The following is a 19,729-nucleotide window of genomic DNA, read 5'->3' as shown; positions in this document are numbered from 1 at the left end:
GCAAAAGAGGTATTTGAGGTTGTTCACATCATCAGACAATATATCTAAGCTCTTTTTTCTAAAGTCTTGTGTCTTATATTAAATTGATTGCAAAGTAAAATACGTAAAAGGAAAAATATTCATTTCCTGAAATATCTTTCTTTTTTTTTTTTGTGTTCAACATGTAATTATTTATACAGTGAAGAAAATATATGAACAATGGAAAAATATATAGATTAAGATGATTAATTTTTATCTTCATTATTTTATCTTCTATCCATGATCAATAAAATTTGTCCCCAAGGAAAATGCCACATGTTAGGTATCAGTTCTCTAAAGACATATTTCTATTATTCCACACCTGTCATTAATACTTCAGAACAATGCTGGACTAACATTTTGACTAACCCATGGCCTGTCAAGAAAAAAGGGTGAGGCAATGCAGAGGACTGTTTAGACGCTGCTGGGTCAGATTCGTGAGGAGGAGTCAGACAGAAGGGGTATTAGACTGGAGAGATGTCACTTACTCTGAACACTTTTACCATTACTGTACAGTAAAGCCTCTAATCTCTACCTTTAAGATTAGAGAATTGCACACTTCAGAATGCCAAGTAAACAGTGCAAACTGCCTTTCAGGACTGTGTGAAATTACTGCGTTTCTCCAATATTTATTTGTGTTATGAATAAAAGCAACTGAGAAATTATTATGGAACAGTTTTTGCCCACATTATCAAAGGAAGTCAAAGAATATACAGTCATGAAATTACAAAGGATTTGAGGAGTTGTGTTTTTGCCATGTAGCAGTGATTGTCAATGAATGTCAATAATCAATGTTTTTAATCAGCCACATTTGTCACAAGGTGGCTAAATTCTATATCTCATGCATGCACACTTACACATTCTCCAGGCCCATTCATGCACTATGTATGCAGTATATGCAGCATGGTAGGATTAGGTAAAGTAAATTGGTATTAAGTAGGTTCTTTTAATTTGAACTGGAAAAAATGTTGGCTTTAGGAGAAAAACATGTAAATACTCAGAAATTTTCTAAAATTAAATGAATCATACAATAAGTCTCTTCAAATGCAAATTTCTCATTTTCTTTCATACCAAGCTATGTAAATTGTATATTCACTGTCTCATGAACAAGCCTGAAAGGTCAAAGTAAAAGTCTGGTCATTAATTACTGAAAGGTTAATGCAATAATTTGACATTGCATCAGTTGAAACCACTTCCAGGAGGTATTTTAGATAACACAGTGCCCTTTATAAACCTACTCCACTATATTCTTTGGATCTGAAATATGAAGCTTACTACTAATGGTATAAATATAATTTATTGCTGTCTTGATGACAAGTAGAGCAAAAAAAGGACCCTGATAAAAACCACCGTGCAGGCGTGTCAAAGCAAGAGTCTAAAGTGATTAAAGATATATAGGACAAAATCAGCAGTCAAGAAAACACATCTCACTGCAGTCCTGTAGGACTTCAAGTTCCTAATGAGGGATTGATGGAATAGGACTTCCAAAGCTATAAGAAAACTGGAGGTAAGGGAGATCACAAATGCCCAAAATGAAATAAATAGATATGTAATGTAAGGTGTGTATATATATAAGGCAGAGAGATTTTTAACAAAACTACATGGAAAAAGGCATTCCAAATAGTCACTGATTTTGCAAAACTAAACATGTTATTATATTAGATGGGAGAATGTCTATCTGTTGTTTAACACATGGATGTTTTAACACTTTGCTCTAACATAGATTTGGGGATAGAGCTGATTTACATTGTTCCTTCTCCTCTTCTTTAATAAAAACAATTAAAATCTAGTTTCTCTATCTCCATAAAACAATTTAAAGGTAGAAGTACCTTTCTTTCATATTATGATTTGGAATCTGAAAAATTTACAGCTTTCTCTTAGCAAATATGTTTTGCCTCGAATACAAAAATGGGGACCCCTCCATGGTATTCTTTAATACTCCTCCAATACTCTCTTCCTCTGCTCACTGCTAAATCTGAATGGATCTCAAAAGAACCTCTCAAAGCACTCCCAAGGAAAGTAAAATCACTTGGAGTAATAACTGCCTGTTAGCATCTAGGGCCCATGTAGACTTTTCACTGTATGGACATGATATATTCTTCCAGTGTATACCAAAAAGGTCATAAGGAAAAGCTCTCAATTTCAATTTTGCATAGAATAATCCCTCTTTTCCTGACTTCAGAGGTAGCTTCAGAGACAAAACAATGTCTCTGTACAGCATCTGAAGACAGCACAATCTACTTACAGAATCACAGAACCACAGAATGTTAGAGGCTGGAAGGGACCTTGGAAGATCATTTAGTCCAAGCCCCTCTGCTGTGAAGTCTGGACTCTGAATATGTAAACAAAGGTAGAAACACACACACACACACAACACATACCTTAGCCAGAGCCTTAGATTTGGTGTTATTCAGTTTTTTATCTTGATGTTCAAATACTTGACTCCCTCTAAAAGACCAACCACCATACCTGGTAATAGAAAATGAAGTAATAAATACACTGATTCATAATTTTCAACTGAAAGTAGAACTTCACCCCTCAAAGCCCTCCCTGTCAAAAATAAGGGGTTTGGTATTCTCTTGAACCAGGTGAAAATTATTACTATTTGTACTGGTTTGAGGCTAGACAGATCCTTTTGGTAAAAAGTTTCATTCATATAGGAATTTGGAATTTGCAAATGCTAAAATCCCTTAGCTACAGAAGGGTTTGTGAGCAAGCAACCTTCAGAAATGTCCTAAATAGCTTGACCTCTTTCTCCTCCATTCATACTCTAGCTCAGATGTTTCATCCTGATATTTACCTCTATTCTTATCAAATTCTATACACCTTTTTTTAATGCATAAATGGCTTATGCTTTGTTTTCCTTGATAAAATTATACATGGTCTAGTATTTCCACTTGCATCAAAGGTAGTGGTTAAGCTGTAAAGGCACATAAATAAACCGCAAAACACAGTAGATTATAACCTCTATGGCTGGTATCACACATTATGAGGTCTTACCAGAGGATATCAGTCTTTTACTTCAAATAAACGATTAGCCAGAGAATATCCAACTCTATCTGATTTGAGTCTCTGATGAATGGAAACTGTATTGTTCATCTGACTTGCATATGCATCTCTTTCATTCAGATGCTGAAATAACTCACCATATGGCAAGAAGAGCCCAGGGTATGCCTAGAAGCAATTATGCTACGGCTGGAGGAAACTCTGGGAAGTGACCATGGAGCAGGTTCCTTATTACATTAGCATGACTCTACACCTTGACAACAACCAACAGAAAAAGGCAACTGCTCCTTATATTCTCAGTGACATAAGTCTAGGCATTGAATCAGGAGGGACTGTAGTATTTAGAAAAAGATAAACGTTTTTTAGATAGACATTTAGACATCTACATATTTTAAGGTTACCTTGCTTTGTTGGAAGCTCTCACTAAATATTCTTCTACAAGGAACCCTGAAAGATTGTACAAAATATGTCCTTTCTTATTCTTCACATAGGGAGCAGATATATTGAAACTTGAACAAATCTGTAAAACAGTATACATGTGGTAAGTAAAGCTCTCTTAAAAATCAGTGGCACTACATTTAGACATATTTTTAATTTTATATAGATTTTACAACTGTATTTGCCTTTCTCAGCTTTGATAACTTTTTAATAAATTATACATGGATTTATGTTAATAAGGCATCTCAGATAATTGTGTCACTACATACTAGAACCACCTTTGATTTATCTTGCAATCCTGTCAGTCAGGTATTTTTGAAAACATCAAACCTTTTATGTAAGTTTAGAAAGGTTTACAGTAATTAAAAAAAAATACAACACTGCTATTCACTTTTGCCTGAGAAGAAACACAAAAAAGGCACCAGATGAATATGAGCTGAAAACAAAATTCTAATTAAAGCAACATGCTTCTCAAAACTTCATTGATGGACAGCAAACAAGAATAAAGGAAGATGTTTTCTAATGAATCAGTGGGGTATTCTCCCAACCAAAGAAAAGGAGACAGATATTATGATCAGATATCTCAGAAGCCTCATAAAGTAGATTATGTATATCAGCCAAAAAATTTTAATGTTTATTTGACATCTCTACCCTACAGAAATTGAAATTCACTCTCACAGATTCTGATTTCTCATAGCTCACAGATACAGGTCCTGTCTTCTCCCCTTTGAGTTTTCATGGCTAATGGACCTCTCCTGTTGTGAGTTCCCATTCTCTGTTTATTTATTTAAGCTTCTCATATTTTAAGTATACATCTCACTTTGCCCAGCAAAGTAAAACATTTGTTTCCTCCTTCCACTTTTCCCAAAACTGTACTTCTATATTTCAGTCATAACACTTATTCTAAATTTATATCTTTATGAAAGAGAGAAATTATTTTACAGAATGGTCCCACCCAGGGAAGTATATTTGTCATTACACAGTTTCATGTTCTTTTTTTATGACAAAACTTCAGAGCCAAGTTAGCAGGAGAACTCATTAGTCAAGAAGGTCAGAAATTCATTATCATTTTAAAAATCCTTTCTTTCCTTGAAGGCTGTTTTATATTCAAATAAACAATCCAAATCAAAATCAAACTCTAACAATTAAATCTCATTCATATGTTGTTGTGGTTTAGATCCATCTGGCAGCTGAACACCACACAGGTGCTTGCACACTGCCGCCTTTCTCCCCTGCTCCCCCAGTGGGATGAGAAGAGAAATTTGGAACAAAATGCAAAAACCTTAAGGTTGAGTTAAGCAGTTTAATAGAACAATACAAGGAATGTAGAAACAACAGAAATAACAATAACACTAATGAAATAACATATAAAGCAAGTGACATTAAACCTGCTCACATGAGGCTGCCACCACTCACCAAAAACCTGAGAGATTTGTAGCGTTAGGAAAGGTTTAAACTTAAGGTATATTTAAATTAGATATAAGGAAGAAATTATTCACTGTGAGGATGGTGAGCCACTGTAACAGTTTGCCCAGAGAAGTGGTCGGATGTACCTTCTCTGGAAGTGTTAAAGGCCAAGCTCAATGAGGCTTTGAGCAACCTGATCTAGCGTCCCCGGCCATGACAGGAGGGTTGGAACTAAATGATGTTTAAGGTTCCTTCCAACCCAGACTATTCTATGGTCCTACAATATACCTAAAGCAAAGTTGGATCTGCAGAGAATAAATAGTTCAGCCATCTCTGATTCCTATTATTTCAGATCAGTCTATAGCCATTTCTAGTTCATACATCCATACACAAATACATATCAAAAATGTGCTAGCTCTTTCCCTCAACACTTTGTAGCTCAAACATTAGACGAATCAGAAGGAACTCTTCAATAATAACAAAGACAGTGCTCTGAGGGTTTATTCCCTCATCTCTTTCTCTAGCCCATAAAAAAGAAGAGTCAAGGTACTAGATGTAATATGTACATGTATAATTTTTACACACCTAAGTAAATACAAAGTTACATACCTCTTGTTCTGCTACACATCCACATGAATCATTGAGTGATATAGATTCCATCTCCCAACATGAATTATTTTTCCTAATAAGAATAAATATTAAATGAAAGGAATGTAAGAGGACATCCACAGAGCAAAACCCAGATCTGGCATACTGAACAACTTTCAGCATTTTACCAGTGACAGCTGATATTTTTATAAGTAAAGCAGCAAAGGAGTTACATGCCTTATCTTTGCAGCAATAAGAAAAACATGGTCATCACTCTGCCTTTCCAAATTTGGAAATCTGGAATGCATCCTAGTAAATATTGTATTTCCTGTCTAGCCTTCATTCATGTGGACACTAGACTTGATCAAAATCCTCTTGACTGACTCCAAAGGGATTTGAATCACACCTTTAACAATGAGGTCTACTTGCACACTTTACATGGATGCCATCTTCATCATCAGAACAGGTTAGTCACTAACCTCACGCTACCAAGAAAAGATAAAGACAATCCACATGACAGTGAAAAAAAAAATAAAGAATTTACAATATTTGCAATCTATTGTAAAGGTCATAGTTATGTTATTCATACTTACCCTTGCTTAGAATGCATGCATGTATGGTCCCAATCAGAGAAAGATCTCAGCAGAATATGAGAAAGATTTCCTAGGTAATCATCTTCAATGCTGTTTCAAGTGGGCCCCAGGGAGGCAAAAAGAAAAACACAGACATGTTAATATATCTACTTCTATTAACTTTCAGGCTTAGGATCCTACAAGCTTACCAAAAATTAAAGAACTATAAAACCCATGCATAAAAAATACACCAAAATGGGGGGGGGGAGAAGTTCTCTTTTCAAGATCTACATGTGGATAGAGTGCAAAGAGTTGTAGCTAAAGAATGGCCACAAGCAGATTGAAAGCCTACAGGTAGGAATTAGGGATCAAGACAATAAAAACAGCCTTGTGGTAGGAGTCTACTACAGGCCACATGATCAAATGGAGCCTATCGATGAAGCCTTCTTACTCCAGCTTGAGGAGACATCACAGACTCTCATCCTGCTGGAGCATTTTAACCACCCCAACATCTGTTGGAAAAGTAGCATGGCTAGCTACAGGCAATCCAGGAGGCTCCTGGGGTGCATGGATAACTTCTTAAGACAAGAAATTAACAGCCTTACATGAGGAGATGAATTATTGGACATGTTGGTCACAAATGTAAGTGAAGTCATCAGGGACGTCAAAGGCAGTCTGGTCTGCAGTGAGCATGCACTAGTGCAGTTCACTGTCCTAAGGGGTTTGAAGCCTATGAGGAGCACATTTAGGACTCTAAATTGTAATAAAACAAACTTCCAGCTCTTCAGGGAGTTTGTAAATAGGACCCTGTGAGAAACAGCCCGCAGGGACAAGGGAGCAGAACAGAGCTGGCAGATCTTTAAGGATGCTTTCTACAGAGCACAAGAAATTTCAATCTCCACATGTAAGAAATTGAACAAGGAAGGCAAGAGCCCACCATGGTTGAGTCGTGACCTGATGGTCAAACCAAAGGGCAAGTTCCTACACAGGAAATGGAAGAAGGGACAGGCATCCTGGGAAGACTATAGGGATGTTGCCTGGTTGTGTAGGGTCGAGGTAGGAAGGCACAGCTGGAACTGAACTCAGCAAGGGACGTAAAGAAAAACAAGAAAGGCTTCTGCAGGTATGTTAACCAGAAAAGAAAGGTTAAAGAAAGCATACCCAGCCACCTCCTCCCACTGCCCCGATTAGCAACAGTGGGGAACTTGTATCAACAGATGAAGAGAAGGTAAAGATTCTCAAGAATTTTTTTGCCTCAGTCTTCACTGGCAACCTGTCTCCTTATGGCTCTCACATGGATGGCCCACAAGATGAAGACCAGGGAGACAGAGTCCCACTATTAGCAAAGACAAGGTACATGACCATCTGAGGAATCTGAAGATATACGAGTCCATGCGACCTGATGAGATGCATCCTATAGTCCTGAGGAAATTAGCTGATGTAGTTGCCAAGCCACTCTTCATGATATTTGAAAAGTACTGGCAGTCAGGTGAAGTCCCTGGTGACTGGAAGAAGGGATACATTACATCCACTTTTAAAAAGGGTAGAAAGGAGGACCCTGGGAACTACCATCCTGTCAGCCTCAACTCTATAGCTGGGAAGATCATGGAATAGATCCTTCTAGATGACATGCTAAGGCACACAGAGGACAGGGAGGTGATTCAAGACAGCCAACATGGCATTACTAGGGGCAAATCCTGCCTGACCAACCTAGTGGCTTTCTATGATAAAGTGACTATATCAGTGGATAAGGGATGACCTATGGATGTGATCTATCTGGACTTCTGCAAGGCCTTTGACATGGTCTCCCACAACATCCTACTTGCCAAGTTGGAGAGATATGGATTTGATGGGTGGACTGCTCAGTAGATAAGGAATTGGCTGGATAGTCACATCTGAAGGATAGTGCTCAGTGGCTTGAAGTCCAGATGGAGAGCAGTGATAAGTGATGCTCCTCAGGAGTCCGTATTGGGACCAGTGCTGTTTAATATTTTTATCAATGACACTGACGGTGGGATCGAGTGCACCATCAAAAAGTTTGCAGACAATACCAATCTGAGTGGTGCTGTCAATATGCCAGAGGGACAGGATGTCATCCAGAGGGACCTGGACAAGCTAGAGAGGATGGGCCGAGGTGAACCTCCTGAGGTTCAGCAAGAGCAGATGCAGGGTTCTGCACATGGGCCAGAATAATCCTCACTATCACTACAGACTAGGGAATGAGGTGATAGAAAGCAGCCCTGTGGAAAAATGACTCGGGGGTGCTGATGGACAAGAAGCTGGACATGAGCACACAGTGTGCTCTTGCAGCCCAGAAGGCCAATCACATCCTAGACTGCATCAAAAGATGCGTGGCCAGCAGATCAACTGAGTTGGTTCTGCCACTTTGCTCTGCTCTGATGAGACCTCACCTGGAGTACTATGCCCAGGTCTGAAGCCCTCAATATAGGAAGGACATGAACCTGAAGGAGCAGATACAGAGGAGGATCACGAAAATGATCCAGCAGTTGGAGCACCTCTGCTATGAGGACAGGCTGAGGGAGCTGGGGTTGTTCAGCGTGGAGAAGAGGAGGCTCCAGGGAGACCTAATAGCAGCCTTCCAGTACTTGAAGTAGGCCTACAAGAAGGATGGAGAGAGACTGTTTACAAAGGCCTAGAGTAATAGGATGAGGGGCAATGGCCTCAAAGTGGAGAAGAGTTGATTTAGATTGAATATTAAGAACATGTTCTTTACCATGAGGGTAGTGGAACACTGGAACAGGTTGCCCAGAGAGGTGGTTGGGGCCCTATCCCTGAAGATATTAAAGGTGAAGCTCAACAGGGCTCTGGGCAACCCGGTCGAGTTGAGGATGCCCCTGCTTACTGCAGAGGGGACTGAACTAGATGATATTCAGAGGTCCCTTCCAACCCAGACCATTCTATGATTCTATGAGAACATGTAAAGAAAATCCAGTGCAATTAGAACTAAACAAATCTCAGTGTCTTCCCATGGCTATCTTTCTCTTCATAAACATGCAGTCCTAAGTGGTAGCATGATTTAAGTGTTATGCTACATTTATGAAGATATCTGAATATTTGAGCAGTAGAGAAGGTGGTCTGTATATGCTATGCACTTGATGCAATTCATAGCCAAGCTGTAGACCCTGTAAGAAAAGAAATAAATCTGTTTCATATCTGAATATATTGAAACTAGAGACTAAGAAGGGCACCAGTCTGTGTTAATACTGTGTGATACTGAGAATTATTTTGAGAAAATGGCTTCAGACCTAAGCAGTTAGTTAGAATGAACCATGCAAAGACTTATTTAAAAACACTTGCACATTTACATATAAATGGCCATGGGTGGCACTGAAACAGATTACCAAATTCAATCTGCTCCGAAGTCTTTGCCCTTTCCTACAAAAAGATGCTTTGCACAGTGTTTTTCTAATTTTATCTCTCCCTCATAGTAATCTAAAACAATGTACTAAACATATGAAAAATAACAGGTAATGTAAAAAGTAACCTATTATTCTTCCCAGAATACAAAGAGTCTTCAGAATACAAGAACTCAAGGGTAAAGGTCCCTGAAACCTGGATATTGGATAATGATGGATGAGTCCTTTACCTAAAGAAGGATTCTGCATTGTCATAAAGTCTTGGTGTCAGCTTGAGAGAAGGATATTCAACAGTCAGCGGCTTCACACTAAACAAGGCCATTGCCAGTGCAACAAAGAGGACAGGCAGTAGTACATTTGTCAGACTTCCTCTCCAGTCTCGCCTAGTGTGGTGAAATCTCTTCATCAGAACGGCAACAATCTGTGCAAGAACAAGATAGGCTCCGCATACACTTGAGGCTCCTGTGAGTGAGATATCTAAATGAAACAGAAGAAAACCAACCTCTTAACAAACAAACAAAAAAATCGTATTTTCTAATCGAATAGTCTTTTTGATAGAAAAAAAACTCCCTACAGCGTTCTTCTGGATTGAATTGTGTAAATCCCCAAGCATACCTAGCTCTTCCTTTAAGGGAAAGAGATACTCAGATAATTCATTATCTCTGTAACTCCCTGTACACAGTTAAAGGAGTACTGAATACCTATTTTTCTCACAGTCCTTGCACTGGTACCACCATTTCTTATGTACTGCCACCTTTTTCTTTGACAAATTACTATGGCAAACATGGCCTGTATTAGTACTAAGGTCTTAACCCTCCTTGACTGAAATCAATGGAAATCCACAGGGATTTCAGTCGGACATCTTCAGAGTACTTAAAAGAACTTCATACATGCCTGAGACATGGATTCTCATGAAAACATTCCCTTCATTTCTCTGTTTACATGTTATTGATAAAATTTTCTCATGTGCTAGTCAATGCAGTTTCATAATTGTAGCTCATGGGCTGTCTCCAATTCCCATGGGAGTATGTCCACAGCTTTTTACACCTCACCAGTTGGACATTTTCCTGACAGACTGACCCTTAATTTCATTTTATTTTTTGCTATTCTTAATGTTATTCTTTGAGTCCTGTTAGATGCTTCTGAATCACACCAATGACTTTGCCCCCATTTTCAATCCTAATGGCTTCCAGGTACATGCAGGTTATTACCAGCTTCTTTTACTTGTGGCCTTGCCAAACAATGTCCTCTTTTCTTCCTCATAGCACAGCAGTGTATGTGGTAGTAAATTTACCAGGCACTGAAGCACAAGAGAATAGTCTTCTTAGCATAGTGCTCAAAGACATACCATATTTTATAATCCCTTGTGATTTATCTCTTACTACCTTCTCTTCTATGTATTGGTACCACTCTACACAGCATTTCCATGTTACATATTAACAATTATTTGTAACTTCAAATTAATTGTCCTTCACTTAGTGTCTTGGTAGGGCCATGACATGGCCCAGTACAAACCCAGACAGGCCTTAAGATGTCTAGTCAGGGTCCCTTTCTCTCCCCTCCCTCCTGCAGGAAAACAGGGCAACAGAAAACTTATGGAAAAATATTTATTAATAATTTAGATCATAAAATTAAACACCTGACCCAACTGTTAGAAGCTCTTGCTTGACTTACTATTTCAGTTACCTGCAAGAAGTGCAATTATGTTCACCATGAAGCTGTACTTCCCAATTCATCCAGACACTTCCTTGTAATATGGAAAAGATTTTTTGCCACTTTCAAATTCATAGAGTTAATATCAGGTATGGGAAAGCAAAGCAAAAAATCCTAACATTTGGGAACCAAGATTTTGAAAATCCTTACCTATACACTGCTCTAGAATTAAAAGTAGAACCAAATACTTTAAGAATCTCTAACTTAGATGGTCTTTTTCTCCCCTTTTTTTCCTAATATTTTTCATAGTACCATAAAATAAGGAAAAATAAACTATGCAATGGCTGTGTAAACAGCCAGGAGGAGACACTTTCAATTCTGCCTCTGTCATTTTGACATTTAGACAAGCCATTTAGAAGAGGTCCAGCTTTTGGAAAGACAATCCTGGAACTGAAATGCTCTGGCAAAACAGTTAACTAGCTCACATGAAACTGGTTGCATTTGGAAGCTGCATATATTTATTAGATTATCAGGATTTCTATGTCAGAAAGTAGTTCAAGGCTGAGCTAGTCATCTGACATGGTTCTTCATTTCATATGCCATATTGGCATAGAGTCTGTGCTAGCCTGCCAATATGTACACAGCATTCTATTAGAAGGTATAAACAAGTCTTTCATCTTCTTACACATTTGCATGCTTCTTTTAAAAATAAATATAATATTGATCTTGTTTCCAGAAGGATTTTAAGGACTGATTTTCATGTAAGGTATTTAAACAAAAGGTATTTTGACAGCATGAGATATAAAGGAATGCTTCATACAATTCTTGTTTATATGTAACAGGATCATGATATGTCTCTATAAAAAAAATTATATACTGGGGGGATTTTCACATGAGAAATTTTCTTCTAGCACTTTTCATTCTAAGTATTGTGAATATTTCTTCTAAAAAGTTAATTCAATTTTTTTTCCATCTTAAGAACATCCTGTCCAGAAAATCAAATTTTCAGTAAAGCTTATAATTCCTCTTCCATCTCCACTACTCTTGCACACTAATGCATCTTAACCCCACCTTCCAAGAGATAGCTTTGTGGTGGCTAACTAGTAAACTGAGAAATAATGAAAAGCAAGACTAATTATGGGGTACTGAATAACCAGTTGAATAGAATACATTATAGTTACCAATAATAAACTGAATAGAGCACATTATCTAGATTCTTAGCAGCTCATTAAATGAATATATTGCCTTTGCTGACAAGGCCTAAGCAATTAGAGGTAAAAATATGAAATCACAGCTTCAAAAATGCAAGCATCTATGTAACAAATGACTACCCCTAAAAGATTGATTCCTGACCCCCGAACCTCTTCAGCTTTTGTACAGATTACTAGGTGAACTCAAACAGAGTCCATCTGACACTACATCCTACAGCAGTCCAGCATTAGAGTATGCTGCCGCAAAGGTTTACAAAACAGTCAGAACATTTTTAGTAAAAGAAAGAATTCAGCTCAAGGCGTTTACTCATTCTTTCCAGACATAGCATAGCCTCATCCACATTATGTGTACCACCTTTTAATTTCAAGAATTTACATTTTTTTCAGAGTTAGAATGTACTGTTACCTGTATTACACAAATAGATGAGCATCACTGAATCCAAACCAAATATGCCTTAGCAATTATACAAAATGGATAAAGATTAAAAAATTAGATGGCAATTTTTCTTTCCTTCACATATGTCTATAACTATTTACAATTCTATCATATGAAGTACTCATTTAAGCATTTGTAATTGCCATACAAGATACAAAGAAGGTAAGCCAGTCTCTTGAATTCACATATAACTAACACTGAATTACAGATAGCATTTCCTGACTGGTTTCACTGACTGTCAAGTTGATTTGCTGAGTGGCCATCCAGACTAGTCCAAACTGATTGAAGAGAAGGATGCATTACTGAATGCACTGTTTCCATAATTCCTAAATACTTAATACAATCTCTGTTGTTACAGTTCCATGTTTTCTTCAGCTTTGCCTTGACTGATATCTCTTCTCTTTATTTCAGTTGGGGTTGCTGCCAGCCTAAAACATACTAAAAGAGAAGTCGAACCTAAGCACTAAGTATTTTTTTAGCTTTCTATTTGTGTGACAAACTCTACTGTGTCCAAAACACCGTCAGCATAAGATAGATATATTCTTCAGAAACAAATGAAAGACAAATATGTAGCCAAGTGGATACAATCTGTCATGCCCCAAAAAGGAAAACTGCTGCAGTGTCAGGAGCCCTAGTACTCTCATTCTGAGTTTCTGCATGATTGATGTGCAACATTAACAAATATGTTAATTTCAATTTCTAGCAGATAATTTTCCAAATAGATGTGCTTTTATTGTAGTACTATCTACCCTGCAGTGATGTGCCTGCAATGAATTGCCACATGGAGGAGGAACAAGGGGAAGAATAGTTGAAAAAAAAGTCATAGAGTGACAGCTACAAAATGGAAGCCTATTTGCATGTTTTATATGCATTCTTTAAAAGCACAAAAGCAAAGAACACAGTCTGTCAGAATTGCCAGGAAAAGTACCAGCTGATTTAATTCTTTCATCCACCTATCAGATTTGGCAGAGAGAAAGAATATGTTTGTACATGCACAGGCAAACATCCATTAGATGCATCTGCTACACTAGAATATACTCCTACGATAATAACCAGCATACTGAGATCAATTCCTTTTCTTTGTAGAAGTGTAAATCAATGCTCAGAAAGCTATTCAAACTCAACTCACTGGCACCAAGACACCCTAAGGGAATCAAGAGGGATTCACCTAAGAATGGTGACACAGCCAGCCCAGCTAAAGTACCTCCATGCGAATGCAATAAACAGGAGGAATTAAGGGCCACTGCATTGCTGGAATGCCATGGCATAGTGGCTGTTACTGAAACTTGGTGGGATGATTCCCATGACTGGCATGTAGGGATAGACAGGTACAAATTCTTTAGAAAGGACAGGCAGGGTAGGTGGGGAGGTGTTGCTTTCTATATCAGTGACCAGCTGGAATAGATGGAGCTCCACCTGGGGAAAGATGATGATCTGGTTGAGAGCGCAGGGGTGAAGATTAAAGGGAAGACAGGGGTAGGTGATGTTACAGTAGGGGTCTGTTACAGACCACCTGACCAGCAGAACCAAGCAATTCTGGCCTGTATCAAGAGAAGTGTGGCCAGCAGGTCAAGACAGATGATTCTCCCCCTCTACACCACTCTCGTGAGACCCCACCTGGAGTACTGAGTCCAGTTCTGCAACCGCTATTACAAGAAAGAGATGGTCATGCTGGAACATGTACAGAGAAGGGCCATGAGAATGATCAGAGGGGAGAGAACCTTTCCTATAAGGACAGGCTGAGAGAGTTGGGGTTGTTCAATTTGGAGAATAGAAGGCTCCAAGAAGAACTATTTGTGGCCATACAGTATCTGAAGGAGGCCTACAAGAAAGCTGGTGAGGGACATTTTAGGGTGTCAGGTAGTGATAGGACTTCAGGGAATGGATCCAAGCTAGAGGAGGGTAGATTTAGATTAGATGTTAAGAAGTTCTTCCCATGAGGGTGGTGAGACATGGGAACAGGTTGCCCAGGGAGGTGATGGAAGCCCCACCCCTCGAAGTTTTTAAGGCCAGCTGGATGCGGCTCTGGACAACCTGATCTAGTGTGAGGTGTCTCTGCTCATGGCAGGGGGGTTAGAACTAGATGATCCTTGAGGTCTCTTCTAACCCTCACAATTCTGTGTGATAATTTAACCTGTAGACATTTTAACATTGAATGCAACATAAATATTAGGGTTAAAACACACAGTGTATTGCTGTGTTTTGTGAAAATTTGATGAAAGAGCAGGACAGCAATACAATCTGAATGTTCTCTCTACCACAGCATTTAACACTGAGTGTGAGACTTAATGCTAAATATCTTATCATCATCAAACTAGACAGATTAAATACAGTGAGGGCTGGAAGAACTATATATTCAAACCAGATGTCCTCAAGTACTTCCCAGTGGTAACTTGCTTCCCAGAAAGGGGACTTTTAAATTCTAGATGTCCAGTTCTGCACTGTAGATTACTTTTCTCATATAGTTACTCAATTTCCAGTGAGCAGCCTTTGGAGACACTGTATAAAGCACTCTGGAACAAGCCTGCTGGAACTGCTCAGAGATATCTCAGACCACAAATGGAGGTTTCATTCTGATAAACAAGGACATTCCTCACCACTTTTAACTTTTACATTTTTTACAAGTATTGGCTTTATATGAACAAAGTAATTGATCTAAAATATTGCAATTCCATAAAGAATAATTTTAGACACTATCTCTGCTGGAATCATTCTATTAACAATAAAATCATATCAGAGTTTGTGCAGGGAAACAATTCAAAACTGAGAATTGACTGAGTATTTCACAAGACATGTTTTATTCAGACCCACAGATATAAAAAACAACTGAAAAATGTATTTGATGAATAATCTCTTTCCTCAGGCATTCTGGAATCTCATAAATAGTGGTATTAAATTGCCACAAGGATCCTGATTAACAGAACCAACTGTTCCGTTTTTTTTTTCTAATGCCTTCAATTAATAGGGTAACCTAGATAAATAGCAAAACAGATCAAGACATATAAAGAGAAAAAATTATATAGATTAAAATTTCCACCGATACAGAAGATCAGTACCAGGTCTCTGTATAATGCAGTCCCACTCATATATTTTAAACACGGAATTAACTGTTAACACTGTAATACACAAATCTTATCAAGGTGTCACCTTGTGACATATAAGTTTATTGCACCAACAATTAGCAAAAAGTGCAGTCCTAAGTCCTGCCTGCTTAGCATACTGCCTTTTATACTGACTCTATTTTGGATGTTGTCCCTTGCAACTCACAAGACAGTTTCTTGTTAGCTTCGAGAAACAAAAACCTTGTAGTCCTGCAATATGTTGATACAGTTGAGAAAACAGATGTATAGCTATTGACACCTTTTGTATCAGTAATGGGCTTTTGTTACAGAATCATTTTAGTGGCTGAGCAGAAACAATTACGCCAAAAGAGATACCTTTAGGAAGGTACTGCATACATGAAAATCTAGTTTCACATGCAAATATCAACCTCAAATACAGCCTTGGTAGCACAACAAAGACGTGTGCCACATCTTCTATGTTTGTATGATATTTACTCATCAGATGAAGCAAAATGTGAAGAAGACTCCACAAAGGCTCATCCCTAAGCAATGTTCCATTTCAGAATAAGTAAACTCAATCATGATAAACATGTCTTTTAAAAAATTGACCATTAACATGAAATTACTTACACCATTGAAGTATCTGTATTTGCTGATACAACAGCACTAACAAAGGCAAGTTATGCTTTAAAATGCATTTATGTGTGCATACACTACCTTGATCTGTAAAACTATATAATTATATACATATACTGGCACGCTTGGGGAAAAAAAAACAACAATAAAATATATACTCCACCTTGGAGAGTATTGGAGCGTGGCCTTGTGCCATGAGCTTCTGAAGGAGAATGCTGTGGGAAACAGTGTCAAAGGCTTTATTAAAGTCAAGGTAGACAATGGACACAGCACTTCCCTCAGCCATGAGGAAGGTCACCTTGTAGAAACAGATGAGGTTAGGCAGGTAGGACCTGCCTTTCATAAACCTGTATTGACAGGGCCTGATCTCCTGCTTGTCTTGTGTGTGCCCTGTGATGGCACTCAGGATGACTCAGGATTTAGAATGCTACAAAATTAATTCATTTGACTCTTCAGCAAGATATCCAAATATCTTAATTCTGCAGCATGTCTCTTAATGATCCAATGAGCCCACTCCCTGGGCTACTGCCTGCTTTTGCTTATGCTCTAAATATTTTGGGGTTTATCCATGGTTAGCTAGTCAGCCCTTATACTTGTTCTTAGCAGTCTTGCATATTTGTGTATATATACTGCCTGTTGTAGTTTATGATAATTCTTTTGAACTCCATGGAGTTGGTTTCTTCATTTTCTCAAGGCTATCTGGTTCAATGATCTTGTTATGCAGTCATTCAAGCTCAGTCTAACCTTTTTTCTGCCTACTCTATATACATCTACAAAACAGTAACTATCAGTCACATGTCCCAGCTGCACCAAAATTAATTACACATATCTGTATTATAATATATGCATGGATTATACCCTCACATAAAAGCATTCCCTGATTTAAAATGTTAACTCTTCTCACCAAAAGATGAGATTTATTCCAAGTTTTCTTTGTTTGTACATTGTTTTGAATAAGCCTAGAAATAAAAATAAAAATAAAATAGTAAAACTTCCACAAAGGAAACTTAAACCACCAGAAATTACAGTATGTTTTATTTCTTTAAAATTACCAATGTGATAATTGTTACAATTATTATGTTATTTTCGTTAATAGGATGCTACTTACCTCTAATATTTGCATTTAGAAAGAGTCAAATTATTCTGAGTTTAATTTGCATTATTGCAATTTTTTGACCATGGCCAGCAGCTAAGCAGCACACAGCTGTTCAATCACACTCCCCCTCCTCTACCAGGATCTAAAAACCCCCTCCCCTCAGTTTTTACTGCTGAGCATGACATTATATAGAATTGAATGACACTGCTCAATTTGGCTCAGTTGTCTAGGTCATGGTCTTTCTCAGATTCTTGCTCACCCTCACCACAGCAATGACACTACAAGTACTGCTTAGCAATAGCCAAAACACTCTTATGTTATCAACATTGTTTTAGTCACAAATTCAAAGCACAGCACTGTAAGGGCTGCTATGAAGGAAATAAGCTCCATTCCAGCCAGACTTTTGAATAAGACATTGTAAAACATAACCAGAAATTATTAAAGCTCCAACTTCCGTGAGATATTGACATATTTTGAGGAAGTAATGTCTCTTATCTGTTTTTGCAATTGGTCATCAGCCTAAATCATGTACTGATTTTCTGCAGTTTCATATAAGAAAGGACATGCACACCACCCACTACATCTTCTGGTCTGGGAGAGAAGAGACGCCATTTTGGTTTCTGCACAATCCTAACACTTCAAGGGCTCAGTACCAGTAAAGGATAGCAAATAGCCCTTCTTACATTCAGATCCATGCTTTGTCAAAGCAGGCCTCAAGTCCAAATTCTTTTACAAATCAAATTGCAGCATCCTGTGATATTCTCAGTAACCCAGATGTTTGCTCTAGGGGGCTTGAGAATTCATTTGACTACTTTGACAACAGAAAGTTTGACTGCCTTTGAATCTGCTTTCAAAGGCAAAATTATACAGGTCAAGCTATTGCCCATGGAGTATTCTAGTTATCTTTGACAATGATGGATACCTTTCATGACCATTTTCCAGATCCCTTATGCCTATACTTTCCAACTGTCGTTAATGATGAACGACAGTCACCTGCAATGAATGATAATTTTCCAGTACTTGCATCCGCAAAGGAACAAAGGAATGGCATTACCATGACAGTTTCTTTCTATAATTTGTCAGACTGAAAATACAGACTCTATGATTACTAGATTCTTTATTAATGTAATAACTTGAACAAATACTGAGTTATGGGTTTTGGAATACAGATGGTAAAAGATACCAAGTTGTTAGGAACAGTATACTCTCCTTGCACTATTTTAGGAACTGTAAATTTTAATGAAACTTCAATGTGGAGCAGAGAGATTGTTAGGATTTTTTTTTCCTCTTTAATATCTATATCAGTTTGCTGAATGAGAAAATTGAGAGCACCCTCAGTAAGTTTAAAGATGACACTAAATTGGATGAGAGTGTTGATCTGCTTGAGGATAGAAAGGCTCTGCAAAGAGATCTGGACAAGCCAATTGTATGAGGTTTAACAAAGCCGAGTGCCAGGTCCTCCACAAGGGTCACACCAACCCCATGCAGTGGTACAGGCTTAGGGCAGAGCGGCTGGAAAACTGCTCAGCAGAAAAGTACCTCGGGCTGTTGATAGCCATCTGGTTGATAGCCATCTGAACATGAGCCAACAATGTGCTCAGGTGGACAAGAACACCAGCAGCATTCTGGCTTGGACTAGGAATATTGTGATCAGCAGGAATAGGGAAGTGACCATGCCCCTGTACTTGGCACTGGTGAGGCCGTGCTTTAAATGCTTTGTTCGCTTTTGGGCCCCTTGCTACAAGACAGACATTGAGTTGCTGGAGCATATCCTGAGAAGGGCAACATTGCTGGTGAAGGGTCTAGAGAACAAGTGTTAAGAAAATAGCCGAGAGAGCTGGGATTGCTTAGTCTGGAGAAGAGGAGGCCTTAAAAGAGGTTGTAGTGAGGAGGAAGTTGGCCTTGTCTCTCTTGTATCAGGTAATAGGATGACAGGAAATAGGATGGCCAGAAATTGTGCCAGGGGAGGTTTAGGTTGGATATTAGGAAAAATTTCTTTATGGAAATTTCTTTACGGAAATATGGAATTTCTTGGAGGTGTCCAAGAAACTTGTAGACATGGCACTTTGGGACATGGTTTAATAGCCACAGTGGTGTTAGGTCAGTGGTTGGACTTGATATTAGATGTCTTTTCTATCCAAAACAATTCTATGATTCTATGATTTGAAATTGGCCTTGAAGAAATACACAACAAAGCTGTATTTTACATGGAAGTCTTGTTCTCACCAC

The 19,729-nt window shown here is 38.3% G+C and overlaps 1 protein-coding gene across 1 annotated transcript in view; it reads right to left on the bottom strand.

The window, feature by feature from the left end:
* ABCA13 (ATP binding cassette subfamily A member 13) overlaps positions 1 to 19,729 on the bottom strand; it is a 181,546-nt gene that overhangs the window by 62,709 nt on the left and 99,108 nt on the right. Inside the window, exons 37-41 of the mRNA XM_054381689.1 lie at positions 9,637 to 9,883; positions 6,051 to 6,140; positions 5,479 to 5,551; positions 3,426 to 3,544; positions 2,400 to 2,487 (exon numbers count right to left, since the gene is read on the bottom strand). Of these exons, the coding sequence (XP_054237664.1) occupies positions 2,400 to 2,487; positions 3,426 to 3,544; positions 5,479 to 5,551; positions 6,051 to 6,140; positions 9,637 to 9,883 (617 nt within the window). The remainder of the gene's footprint in view (positions 1 to 2,399; positions 2,488 to 3,425; positions 3,545 to 5,478; positions 5,552 to 6,050; positions 6,141 to 9,636; positions 9,884 to 19,729) is intronic.

Source organism: Indicator indicator, chromosome 6 (genome assembly GCF_027791375.1).
Source record: "Indicator indicator isolate 239-I01 chromosome 6, UM_Iind_1.1, whole genome shotgun sequence".
NCBI lineage: Eukaryota > Metazoa > Chordata > Aves > Piciformes > Indicatoridae > Indicator > Indicator indicator.
This window is presented reverse-complemented; position numbering and strand designations above follow the sequence as displayed.